The 19,646-nt window shown below is 41.8% G+C and overlaps 1 protein-coding gene across 3 annotated transcripts; it reads left to right on the forward strand.

The window, feature by feature from the left end:
* The first annotated feature begins 231 nt into the window (after positions 1 to 231).
* On the forward strand, positions 232 to 19,642 carry micall1a (MICAL-like 1a). 3 transcript variants are annotated; one of them, XM_079552805.1, is made up of 17 exons: positions 232 to 372; positions 507 to 1,143; positions 6,184 to 6,232; positions 8,346 to 8,487; positions 9,151 to 9,254; positions 10,248 to 10,369; positions 11,809 to 12,551; positions 12,627 to 12,687; positions 14,192 to 14,613; positions 15,752 to 16,068; positions 16,422 to 16,556; positions 16,645 to 16,771; positions 16,852 to 16,942; positions 17,021 to 17,094; positions 17,837 to 17,951; positions 18,343 to 18,389; positions 18,485 to 19,642. In XM_079552805.1, the coding sequence occupies exons 2-17, from the start codon at positions 992 to 994 to the stop codon at positions 18,616 to 18,618; spliced, it is 2,835 nt and encodes a 944-aa protein (XP_079408931.1). In that variant the 5' UTR covers positions 232 to 372; positions 507 to 991; the 3' UTR covers positions 18,619 to 19,642. The 3 variants fall into 3 exon arrangements, with proteins under 3 accessions (XP_079408931.1, XP_079408930.1, XP_079408932.1); XM_079552804.1 differs by having other exon boundaries at positions 253 to 1,143; XM_079552806.1 differs by having other exon boundaries at positions 253 to 1,143; positions 10,251 to 10,369.
* The last annotated feature ends 4 nt before the right edge of the window (positions 19,643 to 19,646 follow it).

The following is a 19,646-nucleotide window of genomic DNA, read 5'->3' on the forward strand; positions in this document are numbered from 1 at the left end:
ATAAAATGTCATGCTGTATCAAAGATGTAAATTCTCACTTAAAGGAAATAAGTACATCGTGATTTTGTAAGGATCGCTGTATAACCGTCTGTGCAGATAAGAACACAGTAAAGTTCAAACATGCTCGGTGAGATGTGTGATAGCCATACCATGCGCCGTAAGTTTATCTATTTACATTTTCAGATAAATGACCTCGTCATACTGCGCACTTTACTCCCCCGTGTGTATGAAGAGGGAATTGCAGCGTGACTTTGATTAGGATAGAGGCAGGTCGCTGCTGCTTCCTCAGGGCAGGACGAGAAAAGCTTGTCACGATGCTGCTCCGATACTAAGAAATGCCAAAAATACGGATAATCTTTTCCTTTGAAAGAGGTTGGTCCTATTTTGGGAGTGGGACATTGATGTGCGGTCCAACGACCCACTGAGACTGAGCTGCATTAGGGGCTGTGTTCTGTCTGTCAGCATGGTCAGTCTGACTGAATGTTTCTTGTCTCCCTAAAACACAGGAGAAGGACTCGTCACCCTCATTGCAGAACCGGGTTTGGATCCTCAGTGATGGATTTAATGCAGAGGGTTTGGATCTGACTGAAGAAATCCCACAGGATCAAAGCAAAACTTTGCGCCTGGGCGAGCCGTGGTCTCCAGTCGCTGCAGGAGTTGCCTTCAGTGAAGTTTGTTGGCTCTCAGTATTATCATCGACACTTCATTATCAGTCATGTTAACGCCGTGCTGACGGACAAAGGTCTCCGTGCTGTACAGTGATAATAACTGCAGGTATAGCCACGTACGATGAAAACAGTCTGCGTTTGGAGACGTTGCTAACGCGGCTAACCTTGAAGCTAGTGACTCAGTTGATGTAAATGAATATAACGCAGCGGGTGTTGTCTGCTCCTGAATCCGCGCGGATGAGTCGTGTCTGACTGGACTTCACACAGCCCTCTGTCACATTTGGGGCTGAAGCTTTCAACAAGGAATCGGTTATTATGATTTTATGACAAACATGGGGTCCCTGAAGGCGCTTCAAGAGTGGTGTCGAATACAGTGTGGAGATTACCACGATGTGGACATAAGGGACATGTCCAGTTCCTTTCGGGACGGCTTGGCTTTCTGTGCTCTCATTCACCGCTACAGGCCTGATCTAATGTGAGTAATCTGCCTCTCATAACAGCTGCTTTACAAAGATATAGTCCCACATTATTCCAGTCAGATCACCAGCTTTTGGTGAATAACAATGCAGTTAATAATAGACAGTATTATCTACCTGCAACTGATCAAAATGAGTTGACATCACAAGTGTTGCGGCCAAATTTGCCCTGTGCAAAGTCCGCTCCGGTTGCAGTGTTTAGGCGTCTCAGACGCGTGTCTTCCTCCACAATCAACAAGAAATATACTGTGTTCCAAGGTTTTATTGGCGTACCTCAATGCCATCCACATACACAGGTTCCAGTCGTAGATACGGTCAAAAGAGGTTTGCCTCCACACTGCCACACCTGAGTGCCCCCGCCTCCCCCCTTATATAGGGCAGGCAATTACATTAGCGCACACACAGCGCCACGCAGTGGCAGGAGGAACAAACATAGCTAAAATTGGCTCCAACACACCGGCCCCTTAATTGTTGAAGCCGGATGCGGAAACAATTACATATACATTACTTAAAATGGAGCCATAACAAATCAATTTCATACATTTACATTTTCAAAAAGGGAACACATTTTTACTTTATACAGATATCAAAATCATAATCCAAAATCATATCAGTAGTCAATTTTGTCACTAGCGTAGTTTTACATCCTGGTTAGTTTAGTAAATACATTTCCATCTCTTCCTTTTGAAGGTTTTGTACTGCTTATGTTTGAACAGTTTATGGGCTTGTCCAACAAGCAAGAACAAAAAGCAATTCAAAATGGCAACAGTACAGTTTTCACTGCTCATTGAGCTACACTTCACAAACACGGACTCTTTAAGTGTTTGTGAAAGCAACAGAACTGCATTGAAGCAGTCCTTTGATGGGCCGGTAGCAACCACCTCGGCAGGAGGCTGGTCGACAAGTGAACGGTTTTCCCAGTGCAATTCGACCAGAGTTGAGTCCTTCTGGACATCAGAAAGTGAAAGTTGCCATTCAGTGGTGTCACCGGCCCCTGTATCATCACAGGCAACACTCACTGGAACAAACAGCTCCGGCCCTTCCCAATCCACCTCCTCGAATCCATCACTGGCTCCTGTGTCTTCACAGACAGCCATTACCGGGACAAATATCTCTGGTCCCTCCCAATCCACTTCTTCAAATAGGAGGTGTGCGTTTTTTACAGTGCACTCACTGTCCCGTTCCCAAAGCTCATTCATTTTCCCTGCGCCATCATTAGCATAGTTACTGTGCGCTTCCACGATCAAACTAACGCAAAGTAGCGTACCAGGTGGGTGAAATGCCCCTCCACGTCGTGTAGTCTCAGAACGCGTGGCAGGCTTCCACTGCGGGCCGCTCCCTCGTGCTCCACGCAGCCACGCTGCAATCGATGAAGCTCCCGCGCCAAGTCGATCCCGCGCCAGTTACCACCACCGCTGCTGGTAGAGGACGTGCATACAGTCCCCTTGCTTCCTCTTCCTCCTCCCGCCAACAGTCCGCCGGTTCGCCGTAGACCTCGCGACGATCACCGCTACGGTAGTTGGTGGGACCACTCGACTCCAGGAAACCGTGCAGTGCCACTCACAGCCGGCTCAAGCTCTCTACGCCCGGTGCCCGAGGCTCTCTTTTGACAATGTTGCGGCCAAATTTGCCCTGTGCAAAGTCCGCTCCGGTTGCAGTGTTTAGGCGTCTCAGACGCGTGTCTTCCTCCACAATCAACAAGAAATATACTGTGTTCCAAGGTTTTATTGGCGTACCTCAATGCCATCCACATACACAGGTTCCAGTCGTAGATACGGTCAAAAGAGGTTTGCCTCCACACTGCCACACCTGAGTGCCCCCGCCTCCCCCCTTATATAGGGCAGGCAATTACATTAGCGCACACACAGCGCCACGCAGTGGCAGGAGGAACAAACATAGCTAAAATTGGCTCCAACTGGCTCTTTTTCACTGTTTTGCATACTGCTTCTGTTTGATTATGCTGTACATACAAACATACAGGCTAGTTATATTTTGCAATAATGGTGCGATTTAAATGTTAGATATGTGCATTCATGATGTGAGTGTCCGGATGTGATACTTGCACCACTCATAGTCATATTTATCTGAGAGTGTGGCAGTAGTTTGCTGTTACTAACTCAGACTGACATGTCATGCCCTGTCTATAACAACACACCCCTCTACTGTAATCACACAGCTCACTGACTGCCACGAAAATACAAGCACCACAAGAACATTCAACCACATGGGGATTAAATGGATTCACGATAGGAATGAAGAAATCAATGTCTGCAACTTTTTTTTTTTTACAGGATTTCTTTTTTTTTTTAAACCAGGAATGCAAACACTGAAGTTAAATGTGCAAATGAAAGCAACAACAGAAAAGCTGAAGTGATCCAGGGCGCAGTCAAGGCGTGTACCTCAAAATATAAACTTAATTGTACAAACAGATAATGTAATTCGCATTGGATTTAGGAATAGCTAATGCCTTTAGAAAATGTAGTCAATATCAAAGTAATGTCTTGTTGCAGCTCAAAGGTGGCTTCCTCTAATTGCTTAACTTGAGCTGCAGGGAGCAGACCCAAGACCACTTAATAGACAATTACTGACTAAACTAAGCTTCCATGTGCACTTCCTAGTTCCTCAAATGGCCTTTGTGTTTCAAACTTTCCGCAATTTGTGCTCAGTAGGACTTCAAATTACCTGCAATCCCATCAGCAAACTAACAATGATCCAAGCAGACAGTGCGTCAGTCTAATCTGTGGCTGGGACCTCGTCCTGTCAGAGTGGCTTTAGCTCTAATGCTGCTGTATGAGGCCACTGTACTGTAATAGCACTTTGTAAGCAATGTATATTCATCACTGTGCATTAAACAGTGGAGAGTCAATATAACTGCGAATGCCCCTGTCGAGATTGTTCAACGGAGACCATTTGCATGTGATTAAACATGTTGTAAAAGTCACTATGGCTTGGTTAACATATGGGGCGTTGCATAATGTACATTTATGGCGCGCTTCTCCCACTAATCTTCCATGAGATAAATCGGTCTGACATTAAACCCACCTACATCATATTGCAATATTGTGATGGCATTTTTAAAGGGAAAACAAAGAGTCCATACAATATTACGAAGTCAAAAATCTTCTATTACAGTGGTTGAATAGATTAAACCCCACCAGGTCTCATCCAATCATTAGATTCATGGCAAAATAAGATTTCCTTCAGCTGACACACTGAATACTGTGATTATATAGATTTAAAATAGCCTGAGCTCGTGTGCTCTCATTCCTAGAGCTGTCCCCGTTCCCAAAATAATCTCGCAGACAGTTTTCACAGTACACACACTCTCCATATCACTCCTCTATATGTCACCTGGTACTGCATGTTCAGCCACATCTATAAATCTTCTTAGGGTCACCAAAAGTTCAACATGTATGTCTACATTTTTCCCCATACCAAAGTAGACACTGTAGACCGGACTCTCTTTGGCTTGACCTTGATATCAAAGCTGCTGGTATGTGTGTTTTGCCCACCATGAGAACTAGATTAACAGAACAGTGGAGACTTTGTCCAGGCCAACACCGGACTCATTCACTTGTTTTTCCCCTTCTCGAGAGCGCCGCATGGTCGCCGCAGACTCCCACAGACGGAGACGGGGCTGAACGAACATTAAGATTTCCTGTTATCACATAATCATGACCTCAAAGTACTACTTCATCAAATATTAGACCCCCAAGTCCCACCAGGTCGAGATCAAAGCAATACTAAACTGGATCTATAAAGGGTCTAAAGCAGAACTAAAATGATAGGACTATATTATGTCTAAACTGGGGGAAAACCGTAGCTAAACAACTCTACCTCAATGCATTATTGGAGCATGAATAAGATTATCTCTCATCAAAATTGAGGATGACCCTGAGACACACCACTCAAACAAGCTTAAGCACTAAATCAGAAGTATATCAAGTCAGGACACTACACAAAATGTGAAAAGAGAAGTATTGCAATAGTATAGTATATTGAGGCAGGAAAATATTCCGATAAATTATATTGCGATAAGTTATATTATTGACTATAGACCCTTTAATTGCTTGTAAACCTTCCGGCCTTAGCTGGAGGCGGGAAGCTATATTCCTATCTATTTCCATTGTAGCTGTTGTCATAGTAACGATAAACAAATGTCTAACTGTTTTTGGAAATATCAGATAAACCTTATTTTATCGTCTGAAATGTAATTCCTCTTGTTCTTGCCACTTAAGCCACAACAGGACCACATTTTTTAGTTGTAGTTTTACACTTATAATCACTAGTTTTAGTTTAATCTTATTTCTCTTGATCACTTCCTGCCTCCGGCTGATGTCACTGATGATGTAAGCAGTAAAAGGGTCTATAAAGATACTAGATACTGTCAACTCTTACGCCTAAAAAGGGCAGTAAATCAATAATCATGTCCTAAAATACCACACAAGCTGCAGTAAACATGAAATATAATGTAACTCGATTTGCTTCAGTTAAAAAGTTTTACCGAGAAAAATCTGATTTTATCACTTGCTACTGCTGCACTGTCTAATTGTTTTCTGATGACATGGTAATTACAAACTCCATTCCCTTTTGAACGCGTGACTGTTTTTTCCTGTGTAAATTTGTCTTAACAGCTTCACACTTGCACGAACAAACCTCAGAGCGACTGTTGTTCAAACGCTCAAGACATTTTCCACTTTTACAGCAGGATGTTTACTGCAGGAGCCGGCGTAAGGTTCCTCGCTGCGGGCCGTTTTTCAGAGCACATTCTTGTAATTACGAGCCTATCACCACCGTTTGCACCCGTGGCTTCTTTCTTATTGTTCAGCCATTTTTTTTTTCACCCACCCAAAAGTCCTTGTGTCTGGTTTTGGAAGTTGCAACATTTTGTGCTGTGATGCTAAAAAGGCCGCTTGTGGCAGTTTTATGGTTGGTGATGAGACAGAAGTAGGTCAAACCACTTGAACTGTAGGTAGCTATATTAGGTCATGCTGTAACGCTGCCAAAACGTAATACATTTTTGTAATCTCTCATTTCAGAGACTTCTCTTCATTGTCCAAGGAAAATGTCTACGAGAACAACAGACTGGTGAGTCATTCAAGTTAACGACATCAAACAAGGGGTGGGCAACAAGCCAAAGGTTTTATATTGTAATCTTAAAGACCCTTGGGGGTATGTGAGCACAAAGCGAGGGGCACCTGGAATGATTTCAGAACAAACAGCAGGTGAAACTAAATAGTATTTGAATGTATTTTCAAAAGGAAAGCTGAACCGAGCACATTTTCTCCCGTTTTTGCTTTACCCAAATCTAAAAGCTTCTTAAAAAAAAGTGTCAAAAACATGGTGAAACAAAAAGTGACCAAAAACACAACAAAAAAGAGACAACGTGACAAAAAAAAAGTTACAATCACTTTTGTAGGTCTTAGCTTTCAAATGAGGCATTACACTGTCAGGAGGCTTTTAGATTTGGGTAAAGCTGAACTAGAGAAAATGTGCTTGGTGGTTAAGGGGTTGATCACTTTCTAAATCAATGGCAGCACTCGCAACGTTGAAGGAGCATTAAATCCACACAAGAAAGGTTTGGAACCACTTGTCAAAATCAGTGGTTCCCAAAGTGGCGGGTCGCGGTCGCGTGATACTGAAGTTGAAAGTGAAAGTGAAAGGATGTTGAGAAGATTTTTTTTTTTTTACATTTCTGACACTGAATTCGCTGTATTTTTGATTGAAAATTTTAGTGAAATTAAGCCAAAATACGGTATCCGAACTAACATCAATAAATCATAAATTGTAAATGTTTTGCGCCTTCAATTATAATAAATACTAATTATATTTTACAGAAGGCGATCTTCAGTTGTTTAGTATTTTTGTGTTATCTTTTAAGAAGCAACTAAAGTCATCTGTTGCTTCTGAACAATCACACACATCACAATGATAATGATGAGTTAAATCAGCTCCTCCCACTCCGAGCATGACCAGACTGATCGACAGAAGAGTGAGTGGAGACGTGTTGATACGACGTCATTACCAAAACAGCTTTTGTCTTCGTATCACCCAGCCCCACTACACCCAGCCCAATGATCAGCTTTGTTATTGGAATTATACAGACCAGAGGCTTTAATGGAACACGGGCTGACTGGTCAAATATTGGTCAATTTCCATGTTGATCTCTGTTGTCTTCCTGTCAATCATATCCATACAACAATTAATCAAAAATGTATTCATGGTGGTAGTAAGTAACCTTGTCCATGTTAAGTCCTCCTGGTTGATATGATTACGAATGGAGAGTCAATAAGAACATAAATAGGAAATAACATATATAATTGAAAAGATAGAGCCTACATTTTGGTAAGCTGGGATCACTGACATGAGGAAGACACAATCCACTATTCAGATTTTAATGCAAAAAAAAAGTTCTGAACCTGTGCTTGTACTGAGGCAGGAGCTTGTCCGTAGGGAGAGTAATATTGACATGAGTGTGAAGCAGCTGGAAAAATGGGTGTGTTCCCTGTATTAGCATGAGCTAAGCTTTGGCTCAAAAAGTATGTTTTTCTATCACCTCATTGGACCGCGGTCACTAGTGAGTTGGTTAAGATGCTGTCAATGAAAAGAAACTGTAAATGAAGAGACTAGATGGTGGTTGTTGTTAGATGGAAACAGTAATTTAGAGGATTGGATCATGATGTTAAAAATACAGGGTTGGCGCTATAAAAGTAAACATTCACAAGGCCAGCATTTGGATTGCTGATGATGCTGCATTTGACACAGTGAAGTGCTTGTGCGTTGAAAAATATTTTTTGCTTTTCAGTGCAACTCTGTGCGGAACAAAGTCAGTTTGCTATTCCGTGTGACACGTAGCTGTGAAATCACAAATATGTCCACACTGGCCACTTCAAACTGCAGAACTGAACATTTACCTGCAAATCTGGTATCATCTCTGTAATGTAAAGGTTTCGTTTTTACTTTCTCTATTTAAATGTTGCATTGTGTCCTTGCTTTTATGTAACATCAGGTGCTTCATCTTCACTGGAATTTTTCATTAGACTAATGGCTCGTTTAAGAAATTGGCCACTGATGTTTTGAAAGCACTGGCCAGTTTTCTTGTGCATTTGTTGCGACATGTTTTTTGACAAACAAGCGTAATAATCACTGAAGTGCGAAGCTACGATTATCTAAATGACCTGTTGTTTGTGCGTGACTGCAGGCATTTGAAGTGGCTGAGGCACTGTTGGGAATCCCGGCGCTGTTGGACCCAGAGGACATGGTGTCTATGAAAGTGCCAGACCGACTCAGTGTCATCACCTATGTCTCTCAATACTACAACTTCTTTAACAACAAGTCCCAAGGTGAGCGAAACACCCCGTACACCATGAGGAAATCAAAAGAATATATTGAAGCTTGATGCATTCTTTTATGTTTGTGTGGTCATTCAGTTCATGATTCTGTAATTGACTCTGTGCATAACTTCAAATCATAACAACGCCGCCCAAGAAGTGACTTCCTGTTTCAATCCGGCACACCAACAATAAAAGCCCCATCTTATTGATTAGTTCAGCAATTCATTAGTTCAACTTTCTTTCTGCCTAACAGACAAACCACTTAAAATGTGTGTATTTAATTAGTATATACTTGTGATGTTGCAAGAACCTGCTGAACTAATCAATGAGACGAGCTGCGTGCTTTTATTTTGCCGTGCTGGATCGAAACAGGAAGTCACTTCTTGGGCGGCATTGTTTTTGTTTGAAGTTATGCACAGTCAATTATGTTATTTTACTAGTTTTAGCATTAACGTGCAAGGATGTGTGGACTTTTTGTGTTGAAATTTATGCTATGAAGTATGCAGGGTGTGTAATTCTTCTTCATTCCACTAATGAACCATAGTTTAGACTTATTTTTTTTGCACTGATAGTTTGAGAATAACCCAATTTCAACTGTATGTTTTTTACATGTAGTGGAATTCACAATGAAGCTTTGCATAAACAACATTGAAATCGTTTGTTTCTCCCCAGCAAACCCTCCGTGTTTGAAGAGGCCGAGTCTTGCCGGCCCTGTCAGTGAACTGGCCCAGAAGAAGCCTGCATTGCCTTCAGACGACAAAACGGTTGAGAATGAGGTACGAGCTGCGGCGCGATAGACACAAACATTGCATTCAATTGTACTATTGCTCGTGTGTTTTTGGTTACGTCCCTGAAAATCTTGACTCCTGTTACATTTGCACGGTACTCTTTTGCAGCTGCATGTCCACAAAGCTGCGTTTTCGCCAGAGAATCTATTGTAAATAATCTCTGCTGGATTCGGAGCATGTTTGTCAGAATAATCTATCCCTCTCTCTGTGCATGGGCTATTGTGGGGGCATTAGGTCACTGTGCGCCGTGCAACACAAATCCCATCCTGTCGTTTGGCTAAAACAATATCTGCACATGTGGCGGCTAATGCCCACTTCCTTGTTTGGGCTTTGTGTTGCGCTGCGGGGAGGGGGGAGAGCGGAGCAGCTGAGGTAGAGTAAGCCTATAAAGATAGCCTGTGTATCCTGTCTCTCTTCTCTTACCTCCATCATCACGCTCCCGTACTTGGGCCCTCCTTCCTCCTGGACTCTCCCCGTTTCTCTCAGATGGAAAACAGTCCCGCTCCATCCTCTCCCCCTCACATCTGACTCCCCTTCCTCTCTCTTGTCCCGGGCATTGGCAGTAGGAGGTGGGGTTGGGGGGGGTTGTTGAGGAGTGGAAAGCCAATAAGTTAGGTTAGTTTTTCTTTCTAACGTTTTGCTTTTAAGACTAACTATATAGGTTTGCTAACACCCGTTTGCCAAAATTTGTACTGACTTTTCTAACTAAAAACAAACCGTGGTGGACATGCTTGAAATTTACAGCCTTTAACTGAATACTATTCGTAATCAGTTTTGAGTTTTCACGACTAAACCTTTGCTGTGACATTTGTTACTTTCATTTTGACTAATTTGGTCTCACATAGAGGTAGTTAGTTAACACAATAATCGAGCCATACCCTCAAATCCTGACTCCATGTTTGATCTCCCCGTCCCGCATTGCTTTCCATTTCCCCTCTCTCCCGACGCCGCGCCCCCCTCCTCCCTGGGACGTCCCATCAGCAGACAGGAGCTGAGGCGAAACGCAGCACCCTGAGCAGCACTTGCTCCATCTGCAACAAACACGTCCACCTGGTGCAGAGGTTTCTCGTGGACGGCAAGCTCTTCCATCGCAACTGCTTCAGGTGAGGAGACAGACTGCATTTGCACAGTCTTTTAGTTGGGTTTTTTGGTTGGCCCCTGTTTGGCTTTACCCAAATCTAAAAAGCTTATCGACTGAAGAGCAACAGTGTAATGCCTTGTTTGAAAGCTAAGACCTACAAGAGTAATCGTTTTTGTCACATTGTCACATTTTTGAAGCGTTTTTGTCACGTTTTTGTCTCTTTTTTGTTGCTTTTTTGTCATGTTTTTGTTGGTTTTGTTGCTTTTTGTCCCTTTTTGTCGTGTTTTCGTCACATTTTTGTTGCTTTTTCATACATTTTTTAAATTGCCTTTTTGTCGTGTTTTGGTCGCATTTTCATAGCTTTTTGGGCAAGTTTTTGTTTTGCTTTTTGTCACATTTTTGCGTTGTTTTCATCCTCATTTATGTGGCTATTTTTGAAGCTTTTAGATTTAGGTAAAGCCAACCTAGAGAAAATGTGCTCAGTTCAGGTGGGGTTTAAGTGGTGAACATTCAAAGCACATTGTTACATTTGTTTTTTGTTGATTGAACTCAACAAGAATCCCATGAAATTGACACATTTCCAGGGCCAAAGATGTTAAAGAGGGGGTGTTATGCTTTTCACACCTTGTTGGTTATAAAATACAATATTGATCTAAAACAGCTAAGACAAAATATCCAGTTGTTTCACTTCCTGATTCTCCAAGTGAGCTCCCATAAGCCCCTCCCACCCCTCCTCCTTACTCCCCTTCGCTTCACAGCTGTTTCAATAAAAAGAATAAAATAGATGGATACATAGCGCCTCAGGTGGAGTTTTTTGGTAGCTATTTGGTTGCATTGCAATGCCAAGAATAGACACTGGGGAAGATCCAGAGCCCAGGTATGTTTTTGATGAGAGAACAACATTGTAACATGGTACACTACAAAAAGTAAATATCAAGCATTGGCTTAAATGACTTGAATTGAGGAAATGCATCTTGTTTTGAGCGGTTTTCACTCATTTAGACACTTTTCCTGATCGGACCGAGTTTACTTTGCTTGTTTGAGGACATTTCAGTATACATACCAGTTCTAGGGTAAATCTCGCTTGAAATAAGAAAGTAAAATTGCCAATGAGATAAGACCAATTTTCTTACCCCATTGGCAAAGAAAATGACCTGAAATAAGGACGAAATGTATTGAAACGAGTCAGAAACATCTCAGAACAAGTGAAATAATCTAGGACAAATGCCCAAGAACTTCTTAACTAGTCAAAACAACTAAAATTTGGATTATTATGCTCAAATTGAGATGTTTATACTGATCTAGTTAATTACTTTTTGCAGTGTAAGAAGCTCTAAAAAGCCAATTTTGCGTAATCCCCCCCTTTAATATTGACACATGTACCTTTAATGCTGCACAATGAAGCCATCTCTAACTGTGGTGTTAAACATTCTGTCACATGTTGTTTCTTTGCTCTCGCAGGTGCACAGAATGCCACAGCACCTTACTCCCTGGGTCCTACAAACTGCAGAGCTCCTCCGGGTCCCTGGTCTGCACACATCACATCGCACGCCGCGTTTTGTCCAGTCAAAACGGTCGACCGGACCTCAGCAAGAAGCCGGAACTGAGCAAGAAACCCGTCATCGTCGAGTCTGCCAGGATCGGTCGTAGTCCTGTTCCTTACGCGTCTTCAGTGCAGTCGAAAACAGAGGAGACTGAAAACTTGAGTAGCAATGACAAAACTGAAGATGCTATTATAGCTGCTCCTGTTGTAGATAATGAGGCAGAGTCTATAGAAAAAGAAAGTGACAATGACATAACAACTGAAGACGCGATTGTAGCCCCTCCTGTTGTAGATAATGAAGCAGAGTCTATAGAAAAAGAAAGTGACAATGGCATAACAACTGAAGACGCTATTGTAGCCCCTCCTGTTGTAGATAATGAAGCAGAGTCTATAGAAAAAGAAAATGACAATGGCGCCCGGTCTTCAACTCCTCCAAATCCATTCGACGAGAGTGACGAAGAGGAGGAAGAGGAGGAAGTCAAAGAGGAACAAACGGAATCACCAGCAGGACTTAAAGTCAATGGAGATGTTCCCTCTGAAAGTCAGTCTGAAAGTGTGAGTCGCCCTGTGCCTGCCCCGAGGAGGGTGTCTGAACCCGCCCCGCCCCCTCGCCCCGCGCCTCGAGTGCGGCTGCCTCCCACCGCCAGCCCTGCAACAGCCAGTACGCATTTAACACATCTGTCATACTTCATTTTTATAGCAGCAGTTTGAAAGATCGATTTGACTTGTGTTACAGGTGACCCACAGAAGCCTCTCATTCCACCGAAACCAAGAGAACGATCACAGTCCCCTGGAAGGTAAGCCTAATCCCTTTATTCACACCTTTTTATGTTACTGTCTATCATAATCATAGTTTTTGTTCATTTGTTCCACTGCTACTCATGAGTGTGAATTTAGACGCAATTTTTGCTAAAACATAGTTAAAGCAGTACTAAGTAACGTGTTTACCTTAATAAATCCTTTCCGTAGTCCCTGTGGGGGTAATACAAGTGTTTATGGGATGATTGGAGGGTCTTTCATCCCCCCCTGGTGTCTCTGGCCAGAAAACCATGTTTGCAACTTGACTGCCACCGGTCCGGAGAAAGCAATACACACTAATGGAATCACGAAGAAGAAGCTAACATGCTAACGGGCAAAGCTAACTGTGGGCTAGCGTCACTTTAAACAGTATTTACAGCCAAGTTTGTGTGAAAAAAAAATACTTCCATTGTATAATTGGATGCACAGTAACCCTCTCTCCCTTCGCCTTTCCTGTCAGTGTAGTATTTACTCTCCAAGACATTTAATAAGTTAAAAAATCGTAACTTGCTACTACACCTGCAGTTGCGCTTATGGCCTCTAGAGGGAAGAGTTACTCAGCACTGCTTTAACACAATTATATTTAAGATTTTGATTAAACCCAGCTTTCTTTAGTTTTACCATTTTTGTGATGTTTATAGTTTCTTCCTTATTGGACACCGACAGGAAGTGACATAGATGAAGGACAACAAATTTAAACTGTTGCCGTGCCGACCATGTTAAGTCAATGGGGAATGAGTCAAACGGCTATGAAACTTTACCTTCATCTGTCACGTCCTGTCAGCAGCTTAAAAATTCAAATGAAAAAACCTTTCTGCCCGACATTTCTTCATTAAAATTGCTGCATCACTGAAATAAAATGATGATTATGCAACGGATGAACTTGCAACTAATGTTATCCTTCTAAATAAGTCATATTTAGAAACGCATTAAAACCGGTCATATTCACTTCAGTACTTTTCTTTGAGGATTTTTTACCTTACTTCAGTTGTATTCTTGTTGAGAACTTATTAACTCTCAACAAGAGTTATTATTCATAATGACTTGTACTTTCTACAACTTAAAAACACTTAAGTACTGTCTACAGCAAATACTTAAGTACTCTCACTGACCAGAAGGATCTGTATCTGTACTGAAAGTAATGAAATGATGGACATTGACACCACTGGTCCTATCCAATAAAGTCCAGTAAATATGCCAATCCTGTCCAACCATAGCACTTTGAAAACAACCTCGTCGACCCGGGAGCTCTATGTTTACTCTTGATAAGATGTGAAACAAAGACACATCCAAACTGTAAAAGTCAACTCTCATGCCGTCCTTTGTCAAATGCTAAGGAGAGCAAATGTGTTAAGAATCAATTTAAAAACAGGAAATGAATCAGCCTCTCTGTAGCATTTTCTCAGTGTGTTCTAACTTGTAATTAGGCTGATATCAGTTCACCATCCATGTGTCTTCAATCCATGGTGCTGTCGTCCCCAATCTGTGTGTCTGTGTCTGTAGTCTGTCTGGTGGCTCCCAAAAGTCCAAAGACCCTCCATGGCTTGCTCTGGTCCAATCACAAGAACCCAAGAAGAAGAAAGCCCCTCCCCCTCCTGTCCCCGGCCTCGCCACCCCTCCAAACTCGGGTTCTATGTCCTCTCTCAAGGGGGACGACTCCAGATCGAGCACTCCACCTGGCAACCCATTTGAGGATGATGAAGATGAAGTGAATGAGGAAGAGGAGGTTGGTGATGTGAGTGCCATACCCCCCACACTGGCGGCGACACACCCCTGGTACAGCATCAGGCGGGCAGCGGAGTCTCCTGCAGCAGAGACTTCCCCTAGCAGAGGGCGCTCCTCCCGATCTGAGAGCTCCGCCGCCGGAAAGGGCAAGAAACGACCCGCCCCTCGAGTCCCACCACCGCCATCGACCTCCAACAACGGTTTGTGCCACACGGATATGCAACTTATTTAGATCTATTCCCTGAGCGTAATATTAAGAGTCTAAAAGAACAGCTGTGACGACGAAAAAAATGTATTTGGTTCAAAGTGTCTTGACCTACCTCTCAGCTGATTAGGTTCTGTCATGCTTTGAAAATATAAGCTATTGTATTTTACTTCCAGACCCAGAAGTCTCTGCCCACTGAGGCACTGCATCAGAATCCGACGTTTTATTGTCATTGTCAGTGAAAGGTTTCACATACTAGGAATTTTCTTTGTTACAATGGTGCAACATGAAATGTTGACACAAATAGGTACAATAAATATAATGTGCCATAAATGTACATATATGTACAATAAGCAGCAGGTGTAAATATGGCTATTACAACCTTTTATATATATTATGACTATTATTACACTGCCTGACCAAACTTAAATTCTACACACACAAAAAAAGTCAGTTTTTTGTTGAACCGCCTTTAGCTTTGATTACAGCACAGTTCTCCAAGTATTGATGATGGGAGAGTGTGACCACTGCACTTGCTCAGGCAGTGTGTAACATATTATACTCAGTGTTACTGCAATCAATAGGCAAGGCAAGTTTATACTGTATGTATGGCACATTCATGTACATGACAACTCAATATGCCTCACAGCAACACAACGCCCAAACACAATTAAAAAAATCCAACAAAAAGCATTAAAAACATAATCAAAATTTATAAAACAAATCAATTTATACAATTACATAAAAAAAATATGTATATTAAAATTCGTTAAGATACAATCAATTTCCATAGGCAGCAGTAAAAAGGTTTCCTTTCAGCCTGGACTCAAAAATAGTTAGGGTTGAGGCCTGTCTTTACCCCTCCTGTAGATCTGAGGTGGTTCATACGGCTATAACATGTCAGAGATGTACTTTGGTGCTAAACCATGAAAAGACTTGTAGACAAGCAGAGCTGTTTTAAATTCTATTCTCTGAGCGACAGGCAGCCAGTTTTCATGCCCTCAAGCTCACGTTCTGTTTTGTATTTCATTGGACAATGGATTGGAAAAATGTGGCAGTAAAAAAAAATCAAAATCACCTAAAGCTTTTTTGTGTTTTCAATTGAGTCAATCTTTCCACTTTGTGTCCCTCAGTCCTGTCCCCCTCGCAGCCCTCGTCCTGCTCCGCCTCTCCGGCCCTGAGCACGGAGAGCCTTTCGTCCAGCTCAGAGCAGCGATCAGCCGGTGGTGCCAGCAGCGACCAGGAACAAACCATCACCAAAAGCACATCAGAGCCCTCCATATCTACTCCGGGCGACTCCACGGCGGCCTCTTCAAATGACCAACGGGTCTCCCTCAACCCCTGCCCGCCCCAAGTACCTTCATACACCAGCTCAGCACCAGCCACTCCCCAGACGAGCCGCAGCACTAACGGCTCAACAGCACCAAGCCCACTGGCCGCAAACCACAAGGTAATACTGTTAGGACACACCATTAAAACAGAAGTAGCAAAAGTTCATTCCCCTGTTGGAAAATGTTTTTAAGCTGTATGAGAAGCAGAAAGAGTGGTCATGTATTTTGAGGATTCTTGACTACACCATATATTGATGGCTAGATACACAAAACCGAGCTCTCCAAAACTGTTGTGGTCAGTGCCTTTCAAAAATGATCCAAGCAAGAAAGAAAATATAGTGAATCTGGTCTTCATTTGTATTTGAAACTTTGCTCTGTGTGAAACTGGATCATATAGTGTGGAGCAGGATTGATGGTAAACTGGTTTGATTGAAATGTGCTAGAAAAAAAAACACCTGTGCTTTATTTTTAGCGGATCTGCAAGGAAAACCCCTTCAATAGGAAAGCATCTCCATCTGCAGCCAAGTCCAAAAGCAAACCACCGAAAGGCCCTCGTCCTGCCAGACCTCCAGCGCCCGGCCACGGCTTTCCACTTATTAAACGCAAAGTAAAAAAACATCGATAACAAAAAATATTGCTTTCTTTCTTGACGAACAAAAAAACAACCACTCCATCTTGCCTAATCATTTATATAGGTGCAGTCTGACCAGTACATCCCAGTGGAAGACATTCATGGGGAGATGAGTCAACTTGAAAAACAACTGGATGAGCTGGAACACAGGGGCGTGGAGCTGGAGCAGAAGCTACGAGACAATCCCAATGGTGAAATGAACAGGCGTATTGTTTATTATTGACAATAAATAATAATACATGGAGAATAATTTCCACTGTTACTCCTTCAGATGAAGATGAGGAGCGTTTGTTGGTGGACTGGTTTACGCTGATCCACGAGAAACACCTTTTAGTTCGACGGGAAGCGGAGCTCGTCTACACGTAAGCATGAGCAAAATGCAAAATTAGAGTACGGATATTTCTTATCATGATTGGTTTAACATTTTCATGTGATTCCAGGGCCAAGCAACAGAATCTGGAGGAGAGACAAGCTGATGTGGAGTATGAGCTGAGGTGTCTACTCAACAAACCAGGTAAGGAATATTAAGTGACAAAAGAAAATGTCACGACCATCAACATAGAGGACAATATGGACATTGTTTAAAGGGATATTTCAGGATTATTGACACACGGCCTACTTTCCTTGTTATCCAGAGTGTTGTTGATTTCTGGAGATTTATTTATATTTTTAATTCATGCAGTCCTTATATTTGAAGAGCTTTGTGGTGCTAGGCTAGTGCTAGGCTAGCGCATGTCCATGGTAACTAGTAGCCTGCATTAAAAACAGTCTGACCCAAGCACAGTGCACCTGAGGCAAATCACTTAAAACACCAGACTACCGATATAAATGTCTGTGTTGACTGAGTAATTTTTTTAAATATAACCATTTTGCATTTAAAAGAACTTATATTTGAGCAGCATCAGCTTCTGAGGTAAGCTACGCAGCGGCGGAGTGATCTGCTTACAGGTTACCGGATCTACAGTAGTTTGTTTACCTGCGGCCGGCATTACTACAGGTGGAATTCACAAAGGAGCTTTCTACAAATCAGAAATGGCAACAATGATTTTGAAGAGGTTTATAATGCAGGCTACTAGTTACCATAGACATGCACTAGCCTAGCACGAGCTACAGAAATCAACAACACTCTGGATGACAAGGAAATGAGGCCCTGTGTCAAAAATCCTGAAATAACCCTTCAAGTAATGCTTGTGTAATGTTTGTATTGATCTAAATAATAAGTCTTTCTTAACAAATTAAATCACCTTATTGTATAGAGAAAGACTGGACAGAGGAGGACAAGAGCCGGGAGCAGGAGTTAATGGCTGAACTCGTCACCATTATCGAACAACGAAACCAAATCATCAACAACATGGACCAGGACAGACAGAGGTAAATAAGAGTTAGACATTTTTAGGAGTGTACAAGTGACCTACAATGATAGTGCTCATTTTTAATATGTCTAATTGTTTGCTTTACATCCCCTTTAAGTGAATTAAAAGAAGTTTCAGGCCAAAGTTGTAAATGATTAAATAACTGCATTGTCATCAAAAAGTGATCCGCATGAGGGTCAGTAATTGGCATCTATACACTTTTAGTCTGTCCCAAGCCCAGATAAAGAACAGCGTGTTAGGTTAGGGAGAGTAAAAAGATTTACTCAAATCTTAATGCCACCTTCAATTTCAAAATAAAAATAGTGTTGAAATCTGGTAATTGTGTCCTAACAAAACGTGTGGTTCTGACTCTTATATTTCGACTGATATGAAAAATGTGCCTGTTACAGAGAGGAAGAGGAAGATAAACTGATGGAAGCCATGTTGAAGAAAAAAGGTAGCGTTAACCTTTTATTTTTGACCAATGAATCGGTTCAATTGTAAGAGCATGACTCAAACTAAAATCGGTTCTTGTTATGTTTTTGTCTGCAGACTTTTCAAAGGAGCCAGAAACAGAACATCATAAGAAAAAAGGGACCAAGTTCAAGTCCATGAAGGTGTTCAAAAGACTGAGCCACAAAGCCGAACATGGCAAGAGCCCCAGCCCACGCAAAGAGCAGAGCTGAAACGCAGTGACCCAATGAACACAATCACTGTCTATATGGGGGAAGGGAGCGGAATATGACTAACAAGACCGACCTCCTGTCAATGACTTACATTGTTTAAAATGACAACTTGGTTTCATGCAGTGCTTCCAAAAAAACATTTTCCAGCAGGGTGTTTGTTGATTTAAAACATTTTGTCAAGGTCTCTGTCAAAAACAATCTAGTGTCGGGTGTCTTCCCATTTTATGCACTATAATACTGTAAAGGAGTCCGCTTCACTTGAGCTGTCCGTGGGTTTCTGTCACATGACTGGGGATGCCATGTTGAGAAGCTTTGGCTATTCAGATGATTACATTTTAGTTTTGTATTCTTAAATGCAATGGCAAAAGACCTTATTCTTCATCACTCGAGACCCATAGATGGAGCTGTTTATAAATCAAACTGTATAAGTCACATGAAGTCAGGTTATTTCAGGTAACCTTTGAACTAAATGCTTTTTATAATACTATCATTAGTCCCCCCGCAATGTTGTGTTTCCAAAAATGGATGTGGTTTAGTCCTGTGGTACTTAAAGGAAATATCTGCTTTAAAATGTTCAATATTTAAAGAAGAAATTGGCTGCTACTGTAAAATGCCATGGTCAGGCCTTGTTTTTTCCTTCATATGCACAATATTTCACATCATGGAAATAAATATGGATTTATTCATTTTACAGATCATTTCAGTCCCCGTGTGTGAGGAAAATAACAAGTCCTTTATCATTGCTATTTTTAACATTTCAAAATAATGAGACATCACAACAGGTATCTCAAAGAAAGCACCTCTTGAAAATAAATATGCAATCCATTTCTATTTGACAATGCCTTTCATGTTGCTTTGCCTTAATGTGTCTGCTTGTATGACTAGCCTTTATTTAAATGCTTTTATGTATTATTGCCTTATTTTACGTATTTGTCCATAAACTAAACTTTATCTACCCATTTGTCTGTGTATGTCAATAACCAAAAGACCATGTGGTGCATTAACTTGCTATCCTTTTATCCATGCTC

This window comes from Gobius niger (genome assembly GCF_951799975.1).
Source record: "Gobius niger genome assembly, chromosome: 3".
NCBI lineage: Eukaryota > Metazoa > Chordata > Actinopteri > Gobiiformes > Gobiidae > Gobius > Gobius niger.